Below are 18,057 nucleotides of genomic sequence, written 5' to 3'. Positions count from 1 at the left end.
ATGGATCACAGAACCGGCTGCCACTCTGGATTGTTCCGGGAAATGGCCCCGCGCTCTTGGGGAGGAGTTGGCAAGCTGAGATGAATTGGAAATGGGGGGATGTGCATGCCATTTCATTCGTGGAGCGAAGTTCATGCTTGTAGGTATTGCAAAAATTCGAGTCACTCTTTTAACCTGGTGTCGGAACGTTCAAGAGCACCAAAGTAGTGATACACATCACTCCGGACGCCAGACTAGTGCACCACAAAGCCAGAGCGGTGCCGTACGTGATGCGTGAGAAAATTGAAAGTGAATTGGATAGACTGCTCAGAGAGGACATAATTTCGCCCATTGAATTCAGCGACTGGGCAAGTCCCATTGTTCCCATCCTCAAAGCAGATGGCTCGGTCAGGATTTGTGGCGACTACAAAGCCACCATCAACCAAGTGTCGCTGCAAGATCAATACCCGCTCCAGAGAGCGGAGGACCTTTTTGCCATGCTGGCAGGTGGTAAGCTGTTCACGAAGCTGGACCTCACTTCGGCCTTCATGATTCAGGAACTGGCTGAAGAATCCAAGTTTCTGACAACCATCACGACACACAAAGGATTATTTGTTTCCAATAGGTGCCCATTTGGCATTCGTTCGGCAGCGGCTATCTTTCAGCGAAACATGGAAAGCTTGCTCAAGTCCATGCCTGGAACGATCGTGTTCCAAGACGACATCCTTATAACGGGTTGAGACACAGAGGAACACCTCCGCAACCTGGAGGAGGTGCTACACCAATTGGAACGGGTAGGCCTGCGGCTGAAAAAGGCCAAGTGCGTGTTTTTGGCCCCAGAGGTCAAGTTCCTGGGCAGGAGGGTTGCCGCAGACGGGATCCGGCCCACTGAATCAAAAACTGAGGCGATTCGCCAGGTGCCCAGGTCCGGCAACACGTCGGAGTTGCGATCAATACTGGGACTCTTGAACTATTTTGGGAACTTCCTGCTGAACTTAAGCACATTGTTGGAGCCGTTACACATGCTCCTCTGTAAAGGTTGTGAATGGTCTTGGGGGGGATTGTCAAGAACGGGCTTTCAATAAGGCGAGGAACCTGCTGTGTTCCAAAAAACTGTTGACTTTGTATGACCCCTGTAAAAAACTGGTCATCCTACGGGGTCGGGTGCGATTCAAACTGGTGGCTTACGCCTCCAGGTCGCTCTCCCAGGCAGAGCGTGGATACGGCATGGTCGAGAAGGAAGCACTCGCGTGTGTGTACGGTGTGAAAAAGATGCACCAGTACCTTTTCGGTAGACGGTTCAAGCTAGAGACGGATCACAAGCCATTAACATCCCTGTTGTCCGACAGCAAGGCTGTCAATGCTAATGCATCAGCTCGCATACAGCGTTGGGCCCTCACGCTGGCTGCGTATGACTACACCATACGGCACCGGCCAGGCACCGAAAATTGCGCTGATGCGTTCAGCAGGCTCCCACTGGCCACCAGCGAGGGGGCATCGGAGCAGAGCGCTGAGATGATCATGGCCATTGAGGCTTTTGACACTGCGGGCTCCCCCATCACAGCCTGCCAGATCAAACTCTGGACCAACAGGGACACCCTCTTATCCATGATAAAGAAATGTGTCCTGACTGGGGACTGGGCGCCCGCACACAGGGAGTGCCCCGAGGAAGTCAGGCCATTTCAGAGACGGCTGTTATGGGGCAGCTGGGTAGTCATGTCCCAGAAAGGAAGGGAAGCGTTTATCAGGGAACTCCACAGCGAGCACCCTGGCATCATGTTAATGAAGGCCATTGCCCGGTCACACATGTAGTGGCCGGGGATTGACTCAGACCTGGAACACTAGGTTCACAGGTGCACGACGTGTGCCCAGCTGGGCAATGCCCCCAGGGAGGTCCCACTCATCCCGTGGCCCTGGCCCACCAGGACTTGGTCAAGCATTCACATAGACTATGCGGGCCCATTCATGGAAAAAATTTTCCTGATCGTTGTTGATGCATACTCGAAGTGGATCGAGTGCATCATATTGAACTCGTGCTCGACATCAATCACCGTGGAGAGTCTGCGTACGGTTTTCACGACCCACGGCTTGCCGGACATCCTGGTCAGCGACAATGGCCCGTGTTTTACAAGCCATGAATTCCAGGAGTTCATGTCGGGCAATGGGATCAAGCACGTCCGGACAGCGCTGTTCAAGCCGGCCTCCAATGGCCAGGTGGAACGGGCGGTCCAAGTCATAAAGCAGGGCATGCTACGCATCCAAGGACTCTCCCTTCAGTACCGCCTCTCGCTCCTCCTGCTGGCCTACAGGTCCCGGCCGCACTCGCTCACGGGAGTCCTACCAGTGGAACTCCTCATGAAACGCACGCTCAAGACGTGGCTGTCCCTCATTCACCCAGACCTGGCAGACATTGTTGAGGGCAAGCGCCAGTGCCAAACCGAGCTCCATGATCGAGGCTAAAGGGAGAGATGTATAGAAATAGATGACCAGATATTTGTTCTTAACCATGCTTTGGGACCCAAATGGCTTGAGGACACCGTAATTAGCAAAGAAGGAAACAGGATCATGGTGGTCAGACTAAACAATGGGCAGATATGCCGCAAACACTTGGACCAAGTAAAGACAAGGTTCAGTGCAGACACGGAGGAACCGGAAGAAGAGCATGATGAGATAGCACCCACACCACTGCCAGCGCATGAGCAACAAAGACAGCCCTCAGCATGCACAGTCCCTGCGGCCAGCCCGGACAGGCCGGAATCACCTCAAGTGACAGAGACGCGTGCTGAGGCTCAGCCACCAGAGCCACAACTGCGGCACTCCACGAGAGAGCGTCGACCACCCGATAGACTTAACCTCAAACTAAAAGACCTAAGGGGGGAGGTGATGTCATGTATTTCACCATCTTGCAATGACTATAAGTATGTAACTGTAACTCATGCATACTGTACCTGTACCCTTGTAATGCACACCCTGACCACAGGGAGTGAGCTCCTCACCTGGGCTTCCAGGTGTAAAAGGGGAGGTCCCACCCAGGGTCAAGACTCTTTAGTCCTGGAAATAATGTGAAGGTCACAGAGTGACCGTGTCTGATATATCCATGCCTTGTGTGAGTTTGTAACAAGGTGCAGAGACATTACAAAAACAATCTCGCCTTTCTAAGCAAAGGTTAGTGTTCAAATCCAAATATTTATAGTTAGTGTTCAAACTACAGTCTGATTTTCTGGCTTGATCTGTCAGGTATACATGTATAGGATAATGATATTAGTTAAAGGTTTTTGGTACAAGTGTGTAAAAGGGTGGTTTTTAACCCTGAAATCTGTCATTATTTAATATGCCCAATCTGCATTAATAATAATCAACTTGAATATTGCATTCTTGAAAGAAATGGATGAGACACTTTTTCTTTGGAACCTAAGGAGTTCTTTACTTTGTATTAGGGTAATACTGAGATCACATTATAAAATTAAATAATGTTGTGACTCTCACACAAGTACAATGCATAATATGAAATAATCTACAAATAGGGACATGCTTACCTTATAAAGACCCGTGTGGTGTGTATGGGACTGAGAGGTGATTGACTGCAAGTATTTTCTGTATTGGAATGATTCTGCGTACTGGCTACACTGTTGTTGGTCTCCTTTTCCTGCTTAAAAATAAGAAAATCATCTATGTAAAGCAATTTCAGTGGCTAGTTCAAACTTGTGTTGTATATTTGTTATCAAATACAAAATATTGTTATTGGGATCTTTTGTACCCCAGCGCACATTAAGTAAAGTACCATTAGATAAAAAGCAGCATCTAGGGGCCGAATTTCCTCAGCCGTTCCTCCTGGCTGACACCAAAATCTCAGACAGGACTCCAGTGGAATGACTCAGTAAAATGCCACGGCCTGGATACACAGGGCCCCGAGTTCAGCTGGGAAATTCCGCTTAGCCTTGTAAGGTGCTGAACCTCCATTCGCCCATTTCAAGGCCAGCCACGTCCGAACTGAACCCATCTGAAAATAAAAATAAAATTCCATAAAACTGTTGGGCCCGATATTTATGGGGAGGGTGCGGCCGGGGCTGAACATGGCCGAAGAACCCAGCAAGGCCTGCCCCATAAGGGACGCATATTAAGAGTGGACCGTTCGAACAGAACACACATCCTGTCTGAGCAACAGTCAAGAGCATGAATGCGGTGCAGGCCCAAACACTGATCACTTCGATAGCATTCCAGCTCAATGTGCGGCAGTGCACCTGTCTGCATAACTAAGGAGACATTTCCATTGATGTGTCATGATGTTTGCTTTTAACAGGTAATGTGCAGTATGTTCTAATATCAGTCACTAGATAAGCCAGCGGGAAATATTGAAATCTTGTCAGTCCATTATGATTTGTGTTTGTTTATTCTGTAATGATGTAAATGACGATCCCTGTTCACAACAGACGACACCTATTAAATCCACTAAATCATGAATTTGAAAACCTAATCTCCCATCCATATATTCTCTGCTTTTGTCATTTGCAGTTATCCATAAATCACTTTATTGCATGCCATATAGTTTCACTGGTTTTGCAGGAACTGTAGCGATCAATGGATAATTAAGCAGTCTAAAAATGTGTGGGTGTATAATTTATGATGGATGGGAGATCATTGCACCTTTAATGTCCTAAATAATGGTCTATTATGTGACTGCATGCTCATCATTGCTATTAACGTAATTGCTTTGTGTGAAATAACACAGAATTCATTATATAGTTTGTATCTCAATTTCAAGCTTCAGTGGTAGGACGAACTGTCCAGTCTGAGATTTTTCAGCATGTAAGTGACAGCCTGTGTTGTAAATGATTATTCCATTATTGTTACAAATAAAAAAAGAAATAAAACTGCAAATGCTGGTATTCTGGAAAAAAAAACAGAAATTGCTGGAAATTAGATAAATACTGAAAAGGAAAAAAAAGGCATGGCACGGTAGGCCGAATGGCCTCTTTCTGGGTTGTATGATTCTATGATTCTATGAAATACACAGTAGCTCATTCAGCATCTGTAAAGAGAAAGAACAAGTTAAGGTTTTGGGTGTGTACCCTTTATCAGAACTCTCATTATAATTTTGTTCACAGGAGTAAATATTTAATGTGTTATAACAAAGCATGAGGGACATGTTGCTACAATCATACCGGGTTTTGGTGAGACCACACATCGCGTAGTCAGCACAGTTTTGGTCTCCTTATCTGAGGAAGGACATGTTTACCTTAGAGGCGGTGCAACAAAGGTTCACTAGACTGAACCCTGGGATGAGAGGGTTGTCCTATGAGGCGAGACTGAGTAGATTGGAGTTCAGAAGAATGAGAGGTGATCTGAGTGAAACATATAAGATACTGAGGGGGATTGACAAGGTAGATGCTGAGAGGTTGTTTCCCCTGGAGAGTTTAGAACTAGGGGGCATAGTCTCAGGATACGGAGTCGGCCATTTAAGACTGAGATGAGGAGGAATTTCTTCACTCAGAGGGTTTTGAAACTTTGGAATTCTCTATCCCAAAGGGTTGTGGATCCTTAGTCGTTGAGTATATTCAAGGCTGAGACAGATAGATTTTTAGAATCTAGGGGAATCAAGGGATATGGAACTCAGACGGGAAAGTGGAGTTGAGGTTGAACATCAGCCATGATCTTGTTGATTGGAGGAGCAGGCTCGAACGGCCATATTATCTACTCCTGCTCCTAATTCTTATGTTCTTATGCTGTGGTGATAGTCACATAGCAGAAAATATCTGGGCATGATCTTAGAATAAGGGGCTGCCCATTTAAAGCTGTGATGAGGAGGAATTTCTTCTCTCAGAGGGTTGTAAATCTGTGGAATTCTCTGCCCCAGAGAGCTGTGGAGGCTGGGTCATTGAATATATTTAATGTGGAGATAGACAGATTTTTTAGCGACAAGAGAATAAAGGGTTATGGGGAGCAGGCAGGGAAGTGGAGCTGAGTCCATGATCAGATCAGTCAAGATTTTATTAAATTATGGAGCAGGTGTGAGGGGCCAAATGGCTTACTCCTATTTCTTATGTTCTTATGTTCTTATCACAGACAACAATGCTTTGACTGAAAACGTTTTATGAGGGTGTGGCACAGTAAAATATACTGATACTGCAGGCAGCTGTCTAGTTTCACTTTTTCCACAAAAGATTACCTGTATTTCAGTTGATGTGGTCTCTGGATTAAAGTAAACATTATTTTCTCACAGGCCTACTTTTATAATGCAAATGTGGCACCAGATCACAAATAGATTCCCACAGCCCCACAGACCGCAGCAGAACAAGCAAGGACAATGCACACCTTACCTACAAAATAAAAAAACTGAGCCCATAAGAAAATAAAAATAAAATGTCGGCCCCAATATTGACGGTGATGGTTTGGGAGAGGCTGAAAACGGCCGAAGAACTTGACAAGACCGGGCTACAGAGGTCCTCACACACTTAACAGCAGGACCTCATTATCATTTGGGGACGGTCCCTGGCAATCGGGAGCGAGGGAAGGTCAGAAAGGGGCGGAAGAGAGAGACCGCGATTGGCAGGAAGGAGGCTTAGGGGGTGACACTCCTGCTCCTCCTGATGCACAAAGAAGGCTGAGAAAGACCTTGTGGAGCTGGTATTTCCCCATCTCCCTTTCACTGATGTGTTTTCCAACCCATGGGAAACCCAGGCAGCTGCAGTGAATTTTAAATCAGGCTTCCAATTACACTGTGGGAGCCCAATTTAAATATGTTAATTAGGTGTCCCGCCTCTCCACTGTCGGACACTTGGGCGCCCCGATATCTGCTGCCGCGACATGTTGGGCACATGTTCACCATAGTTAAATCTCTAATGTCCCCCTCCTCCTGACCCTCTCCCACCCATCGTAAAGGGCAAGGGGGTGGGGAGGTTTAATGTTGACGCTGTCATCTTTTTATTTTTGTTTATGGAATCATAGAATAATGGAGGCAAAATTGCCCTTTTTAAGAAGCGCCTCTGATGGGCAGTAACTGGGCAGAGGAGAGTTTTCGCCCGGGGGTGGGGCGCAACCGGCTCACAGGAAATTGCCCAGGAGTTTGCAGAGGCGCTGCCACGTGTAGCACCCTGGACCGCCGATTACATCATCGTAGTGCAGCGATCCCTCACCACGACCCGCCGACCCCTAACTGCCCCACGGGGGAAATTGTAATGTAGGAAATGCAACTCGAGCAGATATCAAGGCCCGATTTGCGGGTCGTGAAGCTGGTCGACATCTGCTCTCGGGGCATTCCTTAAAGGGGAGGGCACCAGCGTCCCGCGTCTCCATCTTTACTGGTTTGCTGACTCTTGGGTTAGCACCAGAATGGCAGCCCTAGCGTGGTCCAGGCCGCCATCGTGCAGCCTGGCACTATGTTTTGGGTGCCAGCCTGCAGGCTCGGTCCCACGTTGCCCTGGTGGCCTAGTGGAGGCCATCAGCAGCCTTGCAGAGTGCGCAGCGGCCCTCCCCTTTAAGCGAAGGGGAGGGGCGCTGAAGTGCGCCAGTGCTATGCGGAGTATCCGCGTAGTGCTTCACTCCCTGCTCCAGTACCGTCCCGGGAACCACCCCAAAAGGAAGTGGAGCGCGGGAGATTGCGCTCCACCTCCTTTGAGGGAAGGTAAGCATAATTCAGCGGCAGGGGTAGGAGTTCTACACCAGGCGTAGAAAGTCCCGGCCCAAGCCGGTTACTGCCCCCAATCGGAGAGTGGGGCAATTTCGCCCCCATAGAATCATAGAAATTTACAGCACAGAAGGAGGCCATTCGGCTCATCATTGACAAAGAGTTATTCAGCCTAATCCCACTTTTCAGCTCTTGGTCCATTGCCCTGTCAGTTACGGCACTTCAAGTGCATATCCAAGTATTTTTTAAATGCTATGAGGGTTTCTGCCTCTACCACCCTGTCAGGCAGTGAGTTCCAGACCCCCAAAACCCTCTGGGTGAAAGTAATTCTCCTCAAATCCCCAGTAAGCCTCCTACCACTTACTTTAAATTTAGGCCCCCTGGTTATTGACCCCTCTGCTAAGGGAAATGGGTCCTTCATATCCACTCTATCTAGGCCCCTCTTAAATGTATACACTTCAGTTAGGTCTCCCCTCAACCTCCTTTGTTCCAAAGCAAACAACTCCAGCCAATCCAATCTTTCCTCATAGCTAAAATTCTCCAGTCCAGGCAACATCCTCGTACATCTCCTCTGTACCCTCTCTAGTACAATCACATCTTTCCTGTACGTTAGTGACCAGAACTGCATGCAGTACTCTAGCTGTGGCCGAACTAGTGTTTTATACAGTTCAAGCATAACTTCCCTGATCTTACATTCTATGCCTCGGCTAATAAAGGCAAATATCCCATATGTCTTCTTAACCACCTTATCTACCTGTCCTGCTACCTTCAGGGATCTGTGGACATGCACTCCAAGGTCCTTCTGATCCTCTACACTTCACAGTGTCCTACCATTTATTGTGCATTCCCTTGCCTTGTTAGCTCTCCCCATATGCATTACCTCACACTTCTCCGGATTGAATTCCATTTGTCACTGTTCTGCCCACCTGACCAGACTATTGATATCTTCCTGCAGTCTACAGCTTTCTTTTTCATTATCAACCACACGGCCAGTTTTTTGTATTTGTGAACTTCTCAATCATACCCCCTACATTCAAGTCTAAATTATTGATATATACCACAAAAAGCAAGGGACCTAGTACTGAGCCCTGCAGAACTCCACTGGAAACATCCTTCCAGACACAAAAACTTTACACTTTCTGTCTTCAAGTTTATTTCTCTTTGTCGCCTTTTATTTTCTCTGTCAATCCGCTTTTTAAGGCGCTCGGTATGGCTACATAGGCTCTGGCTGCCTGTGGCAGCTGAACAAAGTAGCCATTCCTCATGTGTGAGCGCAGATAGAAACATAGAAACATAGAAAATAGGTGCAGTAGGCCATTCGGCCCTTCGAGCCTGCACCAACATTCAATAAGATCATGGCTGATCGTTCACCTCAGTATCCCTTTCCTGCTATAGAAACATATGCTGAGTGCAAATGACCTATTTAAACGTGGGGTGAATCATAGCCAAGACTGTTATTGTCCTTTTCTCTCGTACGTATGTTATTTTACTTCATATATTTCCTCGCCGTTTCTGTCCCAATGCTTTGATTTTCTCCACATCCCTGGTATTCTTGCTATTATCGGCTCTCCATTTAATTCCCTCAAATGCCGTCAAAGTCCGTCTACATCCCAGACAATAGGCTGACCCTCTGTTTTGTATTTTACTGTCCGTTAATTGTCAGAAATAAAAAAAACAATATTTACATAGTATTTTTGTTTACAAAACATGTCACAAAAATATATAATTCTAAAATTAGAACACTACACTTGTGTAATACTAATCTATCTCTCTTTAAGCACACTAAGATATTTGCATAAAATGGACATAATATATTTGCAACTGCAAAGTGTTGTACCACACAGACCCATGCCTATAATCTTTTTTCCAATTTAGAGGTTTTTAAATTGATGAATAGTAATCTTGACATTTTCATTAATGGTTGAAGCACTCAAAGCGCTATTAAAAGCAACTCATGGGTGACGGAGTTTTGTAACTTTATTTAACCAGGTGCTGTGTCAAGCTCTATCTCCTTTTTAAACTGCTCTTTCATCAAGACTAGAGAACCTTGAGGACCAATTAAAATACACCAATTGGTAAAGAACCAAAAATACACATGACGAGTCCTAGATTTTGAAATGGGCGAGAAATCTTCTAGCCCATGTTCCATATTGAGAAAAGACAAAACAGATTGTCTCACTCAGACAGCTTTAATTATTCAGGTGAGGTATGTGCTCTCAGCTCAGCCCCAAACTAACAAGCCTGAGTTAAGCTTCAAGACAAACAGTGCGCAGAAAATACATATTATATTGTAGCAGCTGGAGGGTGAATGTGTGATTATAGTTGAGGCCCTTTTGACTAAACAGCTGCTTTATTGGTTTCTTTGCAAATATGCTTATTCAATAATTGAAGTAACTGTGTTCCCACATACTTAATATTGGGAGTGGTGTGCGGGAGGAGAGTGGTGTGAGTAGCAGAATTGGTGTGGAGTGGGGGGGGAGTTGGTTTGGAGTGGTTGGAATTGGTGTTCAGCAGGAGGAACTGAGGGTGTAAATTAGCAGATTTTATAAGCATATAATATTTTTAGATTTTCAGAAGGCATTCGATAAGGTGCCACACAAGAGGAGGTTACACAAGATTAGGGCTCATGGGATTAGGGATAATCATGGATTGCAGATTAGTTAATGGACAGAAAACAGAGTAGGAATAAACAGGTCATTTATGGGATGGCCGGATGGGAACTAGTGTAGTGCCGCAAGGATCAGTGTTTGAGCTTCAGCCTATTTACCACCTATATCAATGACTTAGAGACCGAGTATAATGCATCTAAATTTGCTGACGGCGCAAAGAAAGCTAGGTGGGAAAGTAAACTGTGATGAGGCAAAGAGGCTGCAAAGGGATAGAGACGTGTGGCTCAATGGGTAGCACTCATGTCTCTAAGTCAGAAGGTTGTGGGCTCAAGTCCCACCCCAGGCCCCAAAAAATAAATCTAAGCTGACACTCCAGTGCAGTGCCCCCACCACACCAGCACTGCACTGTCAGAGGTGCCGTCTTTCGGATGAGACTGAGGACCCATCTGCTCTCTCAAGTGGACGTAAAAGATCCCATGGCTCTATTTCAAAGAAGAGCAGGGGAGTTATTCCTGGTGTCCTGGCCAATCTTTATCCCTCAACTGACATAACAAACAAAAACAGATCATCTGGTCATTATCACATTGCTGTTTGTGGGAGCTTGCTGTGCACAAATTGGCTGCTACGTTTCCTATGTTACAACAGTGACTAAACTCCAACAACACCGGTGGTCATTAAAGGAGTTATATAAATCCAAGTCTATATTTCTTTAAGTTATTGGGCAGGAAGGTGGCAGCTGGAGTATAATGTGGGGAAGTGTGAAATTATCCACTTTGATAGGAAGAATGGAAAAGGAGAATTGTTTTAAAAGGTGAGAAAATAGTAACTGTTAATATTCAGAGGGACCTGGGTGTCCTTGTACATGAGTCACAGAAAGTTAACATACAGATACAGCAAGCAATTAAGAAGGTAAATGGTATGTTAGACTTTATTGTATTGTAAAGGGGTTGGAGTATAAGAGTAATTATATAAGGCTTTGATGAGACCACACCTGGAGTACAGTTTTGGTCTCCTTACCTAAGGAAGGATATACATACCTTAGAGGTGGTGCAACAAAGGTTTGCTAGATTAATTCCTGGGATGAGAGGGATGTCCTATGAGGAGAGATTGGGTAGAATGGGCCTATATTCACTTGAGTTTAGGAGGTTGAGAGGTGATCTTTTGAAACGTATAACATTCTTAGAGAGCTTGACAGGGTAGATGCTGAGAACTAGGGGATCAGTCTCAGGATAAGAGCTCAGCCATTTACGACTGAGATGAGGAGGCATTTTTTCACTGATAGGTTTATGAATTTTTAGAATTTTCTACCCCAGAGGAGTGTGGATGCTCAGGAATATATTCAAGACTAAAATCAATAGATTTTTGGGCACTAAGGGAAATCAAAGGATATGGGGATAGGGCGGGAAAGTGGAGTTACTGTAGAAGTTCAGTCATGATCTCTCATTGAATGGTGGAGCAGGCTCGATGGGCTGTATGACCTATTCCTGCTTCTTTTTCTTATATTCTTATGGTCTTATCTCTCCAGTATTTATTAAGTTATTAAAACACAGTTGACCATTATTAATATGCTGCTTTAATGAGGATTTGCACAAAGATCCCACACAGTTACTAATGGGAGAAACAAAATGTGCACAGCAAATTAGCATCACCTCAGCACATCATAGAGCTAAGTCTATTTAAACAACACATAATAATTCATATTAGAGCTTCCTGAGGGAAATGTGTCATTTTGTTCTGTGTATTTACTTGCAGTAAAATAGTGAATGTATTTCAGTTTTAAAAAGACATATTATGGGCTGGATTTTCCGCTCCTGGACGCCTCTGTTTTTGTCCCAGAGAGACGACAATAGTGGCGGTAAGCTCTTCCGAGCGGGCAACCAACTTCCAGCGCCCCGTCGGGGTTTTCGGGGCCGGTTTCGGCATTACCACCCGGAAGAGGCAAGCCAGTGTGCAACGCCCCTGGTTGCAACACCGGCTCGATTTTTGCCTCCTATCCAACGCATACCGTTGTGTAGAACGCCCTGCTGGGATAGCCCTGCTGGGACGCCTGTGAAAACGGGCAGTCCAAGCTGTAGCTGCTCTAGAGAAGTAAGTAATGTCGACCTCAGGTAAGTGTGATTATTGTTTTTGGTGATTTATGTTGTGGTGGCTGGAGGTATTTTGGGGAAATGTTGATTTTTTTTTTCTCCCTAGGCCTCTCTTAGAGAGCGCAGAGTTCAGTTCTTTAACTCGGGATTTTCCCAAGCTCATCTGGCCGACCGCCCCAAGAGAGGTGTGCAACGCCTCCTTGAGCGCTCCGTCCCACACTCGGGGCCCATCTGTCCAATTTTGCTGACTGCGGCACAAACTTTTCACGGGCACAAACTTTAACGCCTCGCCGCCATTACCGCCCCGAAATGAGCAAAGCCGAAAATCCAGCCCTATATAGATGGTGTTAATTCTCATTGATTATTTTGGAAATGTTAGCATTTTAATCCGGTATAGTGGTAACTTTCTAACATTTATTTAATAATAACTCACGCCTTTTTCTGCACAAAATACTGAAAGAATCTCTGTGTAGTAGCTAGCTGGATTTCAACCTCATTATGTTACTTGCATAAGGTACAAGCCAACATTAACTAATGATGGGAGTTTTCCACTGTTTTGAGCCAGCTAAAGACACATGGAATTCTTTATTAGCAACAAGATGCAACTAACGTGTCGCATCATGCCTTCTAGCAATGTCGTGACACACAAACAAGGCAAGGTAACCGGAATAGTACAAAGCATCAACTAAGCCAGCCACTGCCCTAGCCACCAATACTGGGAAACCACCATTCACTTACACAGCCCTGACCTTAGTGTTAGCACAACACAAATAACTATTTACTGTTGTTGTTTGGAGTCTAAATTGGATGGCAGTAACTTTTACAATTAGCTTAACAAATTGTCAGCCCCAAGTAGAACCTAACCCAAATGGGAGGGATAAAACATAAAAATATTTGGTTAATAATCCACATCAATAAAAACTTTAATTCTCCGTTCCAATCCAAACTTCTCCGTCCTCAGCCTTTGACACTCTTCCAAAGAAGCTCAACATAAGATCAAGGAACAGCACCTCATCTTTCGATTAGGCACTTTACTGCCTTCTGGACTCAACATCGAGTTCAACAATTTCAGACCATAACTTCTGCCCCTATTTTTTCCACACAGCAGCTGTTGATGTTTCTGCCTTTGCCATTTACACCTCCTCTGGACTCATCTTTTGTTTCACCATCATCTCTTTTGTCATTCAATCTCTCCTGCCTTCCACCCTATTACACACCTTCCCTTTTGTTCATTCCTCCTCTCCCCCCTATCGCTGCCTATTGCACATGCTTCAAATCTGTTACATCTCTAACTTTTTCCAGTACTGACAAAGGGTCATTGACCGAAAACGTTAGCTCTGTTTCTCTCTTCACAGATGCTGCCTGATCCGCTGAGTATTTTCAGCATTTTCTGTTTCTATTTTTTTCAATAAAAACATTGTTGAATTACATAAAAACATAAGAACATAAGAAATAGGAGCAGGAGTAAGCCATACGGCCATTCAATAAGATCATGGCTGATCTGATCATGGACTCAGCTCCACTTCCTTGCTTGCTCTCCATAATCCCTTAGCCCCTTATCGTTTAAGAAATTGTCTCTTTCTGTCTTAAATTTATTCAATGTCCCAGCTTCCACAGCTCTCTGAGGCAGCGAATTCCACAGAGAAAAAATTTCTCCTCATCGCAGTTCTAAATGGGTGGCCCCTTATTCTAAGATCATGCCCTCTATTTCTAGTCTCCCCCACCAGTGGAAACATTCTCTCTGCATCCACCTTGTCAAGCCCCCTCATAATCTTATACGTTTCGATAAGATCACCTCTCATTCTTCTGCATTCCAATGAATAGAGGCCCAACCTACTCAACCTTTCCTCATAAGTCAACCCCCTCATCCTCGAAATCAACCTAGTGAACCTCTCTGAACTGCCTCCACAGCAAGTATATCCTTTCGTAAATATGGAAACTAAAACTGCACGCAGTATTCCAGGTGTGGCCTCACCAAGACCCTGTATAGCTGTAACAAGACTTCCTTGCTTTTATACTCCATTCCCTTTGCAATAAAGGCCAAGATTCCATTGGCCTTCCTGATCACTTGCTGTACCTGCATACCATCTCCCTGTATTTCTTGCACATGTAGTCCCAGGTTCCGCTGTACTGCAGCACTTTGCAATCTTTCTCCATTTAAATAATAACTTGCTCTTTGATTTTTTTTTCTACCAAAGTGCATGACCTCACACTTTCCAACATTATACTCCATCTGCCAAAATCTTGCCCAATCATTTAGCCTGTCGATGTCCTCCTGCAATCTCTATGTCCTCCTCACACATTGCCCTTCCTCCCATCTTTGTATCATCAGCAAACTTGGCTACGTTACACTCAGCCCCCTCTGCCAAGTCGTTAATATAGATTGTAAATAGTTGGGGTCCCAGCACTGATCCCTGCGGCACCCCATTCATTACTGATTGTTCATTCTCTGGTTGGCAATTTATCCCGACTCTCTGTTTTCTGTTTGTCAGCCAATCTTCTATCCATGCTAATATATTACCCCCAACCCCGTGAACTTTTATCTTGTGCAGTAACCGTTTGTGTGGAACCTTGTCAAATGCCTTCTGGAAGTCCAAATATGCCACATCCACTGGTTCCCCTTTATCTACCCTGTTCGTTACATCAGAGGGTCTAGTAAGAAAGAGGAACTGAGGGAAATCCTTATTAGTCGGGAAATTGTGTTGGGGAAGTTGATGGGATTGAAGGCCAATAAATCCCCAGGGCCTGATGGACTGCATCCCAGAGTACTTAAGGAGGTGGCCTTGGAAATAGCGGATGCATTGACAGTCATTTTCCAACATTCCATTGACTCTGGATCAGTTCCTATGGAGTGGAGGGTAGCCAATGTAACACCACTTTTTAAAAAAGGAGGGAGAGAGAAAACAGGTAATTATAGACCAGTCAGCCCGACATCGGTAGTGGGTAAAATGATGGAATCAATTATTAAGGATGTCATAGCAGCGCATTTGGAAAGAGGTGACATGATAGGTCCAGCATGGTTTTATGAAAGGGAAATCATGCTTGACAAATCTTCTGGAATTTTTTGAGGATGTTTCCAGTAGAGTGGACAAGGGAGAACCAGTTGATGTGGTGTATTTGGACTTTCAGAAGGCTTTCAACAAGATCCCACACAAGAGATTAATGTGCAAAGTTAAAGCACATGGGATTGGGGGTAGTGTGCTGACATGGATTGAGAACTGGTTGTCAGACAGGAAGCAAAGAGTAGGAGTAAATGGGTACTTTTCAGAATGGCAGGCAGTGACTAGTGTGGTACCGCAAGGTTCTGTGCTGGGGCCCCAGCTGTTTACATTGTACATTAATCATTTAGATGAGGGGATTAAATGTATCTCCAAATTTTCAGATGACACTAAGTTGGGTGGCAGTGTGAGCTGCGAGGAGGATGCTATGAGGCTGCAGAGCGACTTGGATAGGTTAGGTGAGTGGGCAAATGCATGGCAGATGAAGTATAATGTAGATAAATGTGAGGTTATTCACTTTGGTGGTAAAACCAGAGAGACAGACTATTATCTGAATGGTGACAGATTAGGAAAAGGGGAGGTGCAACGAGACCTGGGTATCATGGTACATCAGTCATTGAAGATTGGCATGCAGGTACAGCAGGCGGTTAAGAAAGCAAATGGCATGTTGGCCTTCATAGCGAGGGGATTTGAGTACAGGGGCAGGGAGGTGTTACTACAGTTGTACAGGGCCTTGGTGAGGCCACACCTGGAGTATTGTGTACAGTTTTGGTCTCCTAACTTGAGGAAGGACATTCTTGCTATTGAGGGAGTGCAGCGAAGGTTTACCAGACTGATTCCCGGGATGGCGGGACTGACATATCAAGAAAGACTGGATCAACTGGGCTTGTGTTCACTGGAGTTCAGAAGAATGAGAGTGGATCTCATAGAAACATTTAAAATTCTGACGGGTTTAGACAGGTTAGATGCAGAAAGAATGTTCCCAATGTTGGGGAAGTAAGGATAAGGGGTAAGCCATTTAGGACCGAGATGAGGAGAAACTTCTTCACCCAGAGACTGGTGAACCTGTGGAATTCTCTACCACAGAAAGTTGTTGAGGCCAATTCACTGATTATATTCAAAAAGGAGTTAGATGTAGTCCTTACTACTTGGGGGATCAAGTGGTATGGCGAGAAAGCAGGAATGGGGGTACTGAAGTTACATGTTCAGCCATGAACTCATTGAATGGCGGTGCAGGCTCGAAGGGCCGATTGGCCTACTCCTGCACCTATTTTCTATGTTTCTATGTTTCTATCCTCAAAGAATTCCAGAAAATGTGTCAAACATGACTTCCCCTTCATAAAATCCATGCTGACTTTGCCTAACCAAATTTTGCTTTTCCAAATGTCCTGTTACTGCTTCTTTAATAATGGACTCCAACATTTTCCCACCCACAGATGTTAGGCTAACTGGTCTATAGTTTCCTGCTTTTTGTCTGCCTCCTTTTTTGAATAGGGGCGTTACATTTGCAGTTTTCCAATCTGTTGGGACCTCCCAGAATCCAGGGAATTTTGATAAATTACAACCAATGCAGCCACAATCCCTGCCGTTACTTCTCTTAAGACCCTAGGATGCAAGCCATCAGGTCCAGGGGATTTTTCTGTCTTTAGTCCCATTATCTTACTGAGCAGTGCCTCCTTAGTGATTGTGATTGTGTTAAGTTTCTCCCCCCCTATAGCCCCTTGACTATCCACTGTTGGAATTGGAATTGTCAAGGCTATAGAATGGCAGCTTTGCTCTTGTTCATGGGATTAGAAAATTTGGAAATAGGAGTGCACATTAATAAAACTGTCCATGGATTAAATTTCAGATAAATAACAGTTTAAGCAACAAAGGAGTCATAAAGTATTTTGAACTTGTACCTTTGGACTGGCTTCTCAAATATCATTGAAAGAGCTGTAATTAAGCGGTCTCATAATTTTCACCATGATACGCTGAATCGTAGCAATACAATGTTGCACTCTCAGTGCTATCAGGACGCAGACCTTTGATGTTACCTCCAATATAAAGATTGAGTTTGTAATGCTGAAGGGAGGTAATCAACTATTAGAATACTCCCCATTATACAATTTATACTTTTATTTGAGTTGAATATAAGCTGCAATAAATCTGAAATCTAATAAAAGATTATAGGGTAACAAGTAAAAATGAAAGGGTGTTCTATCTATAGGTGACAAATATATTCTTTGACAGCTCACAGAAGGGCCACATTACCACTGCCGTCTGATTTTTTATTTTCTCAAGTTATGTCATCACTATGAAATCTTTTACAGTCTGTACAATATTAAATTGACCTTTGATTTTGACTAGTAATCATTCCGTTTACCTTCAAATCAGCAAAACAGTGGATTTGTCTATAAATTATTGAAATTGTTAAACTGATCTGTTAAACCAAACAAAATTGTTCTCAAGTACTTAAGTTAGTTTACAGTTTTGCCAATATCATTGAATCATAGAATGATACTGCACAGGAAGAGGCCATTTGACCCATCATGCCTGTGCTGGCTCTTTGGTAGAGCTATCCAATTAGTTCCACTCTCCTGCTCCTTCCCTATAATCCTGTAGCTCCCAGCATTTCAATTCTGAACAGTTCTGTTATTTTTACACCATATGTATTAGGAAATGTTCTCATTTTTAACTTCCCATATAATGTCTTCATGACTTCCTCTTCTGTGCTATAAAACTGAGAGCCATTAGCTGAACAATTCCAAACATTCAGG

At 44.5% G+C, this 18,057-nt stretch overlaps 1 protein-coding gene across 2 annotated transcripts in view; it reads right to left on the bottom strand.

Moving 5' to 3' along the window:
• Nucleotides 1-18,057, bottom strand: part of LOC139228224 (ladinin-1-like) — a 143,035-nt gene that overhangs the window by 80,984 nt on the left and 43,994 nt on the right. For both annotated transcript variants that reach the window (XM_070859400.1, XM_070859401.1), the window contains exon 4: nucleotides 3,516-3,628. In XM_070859400.1, coding sequence (XP_070715501.1) covers nucleotides 3,516-3,628 — 113 coding nt within the window. The remainder of the gene's footprint in view (nucleotides 1-3,515; nucleotides 3,629-18,057) is intronic.

Source organism: Pristiophorus japonicus, chromosome 17 (genome assembly GCF_044704955.1).
Source record: "Pristiophorus japonicus isolate sPriJap1 chromosome 17, sPriJap1.hap1, whole genome shotgun sequence".
Classification (NCBI taxonomy): domain Eukaryota; kingdom Metazoa; phylum Chordata; class Chondrichthyes; family Pristiophoridae; genus Pristiophorus; species Pristiophorus japonicus.
Note: the sequence above shows the minus strand (reverse complement) of the source record. Positions and strands in the feature narration are given on the sequence as shown.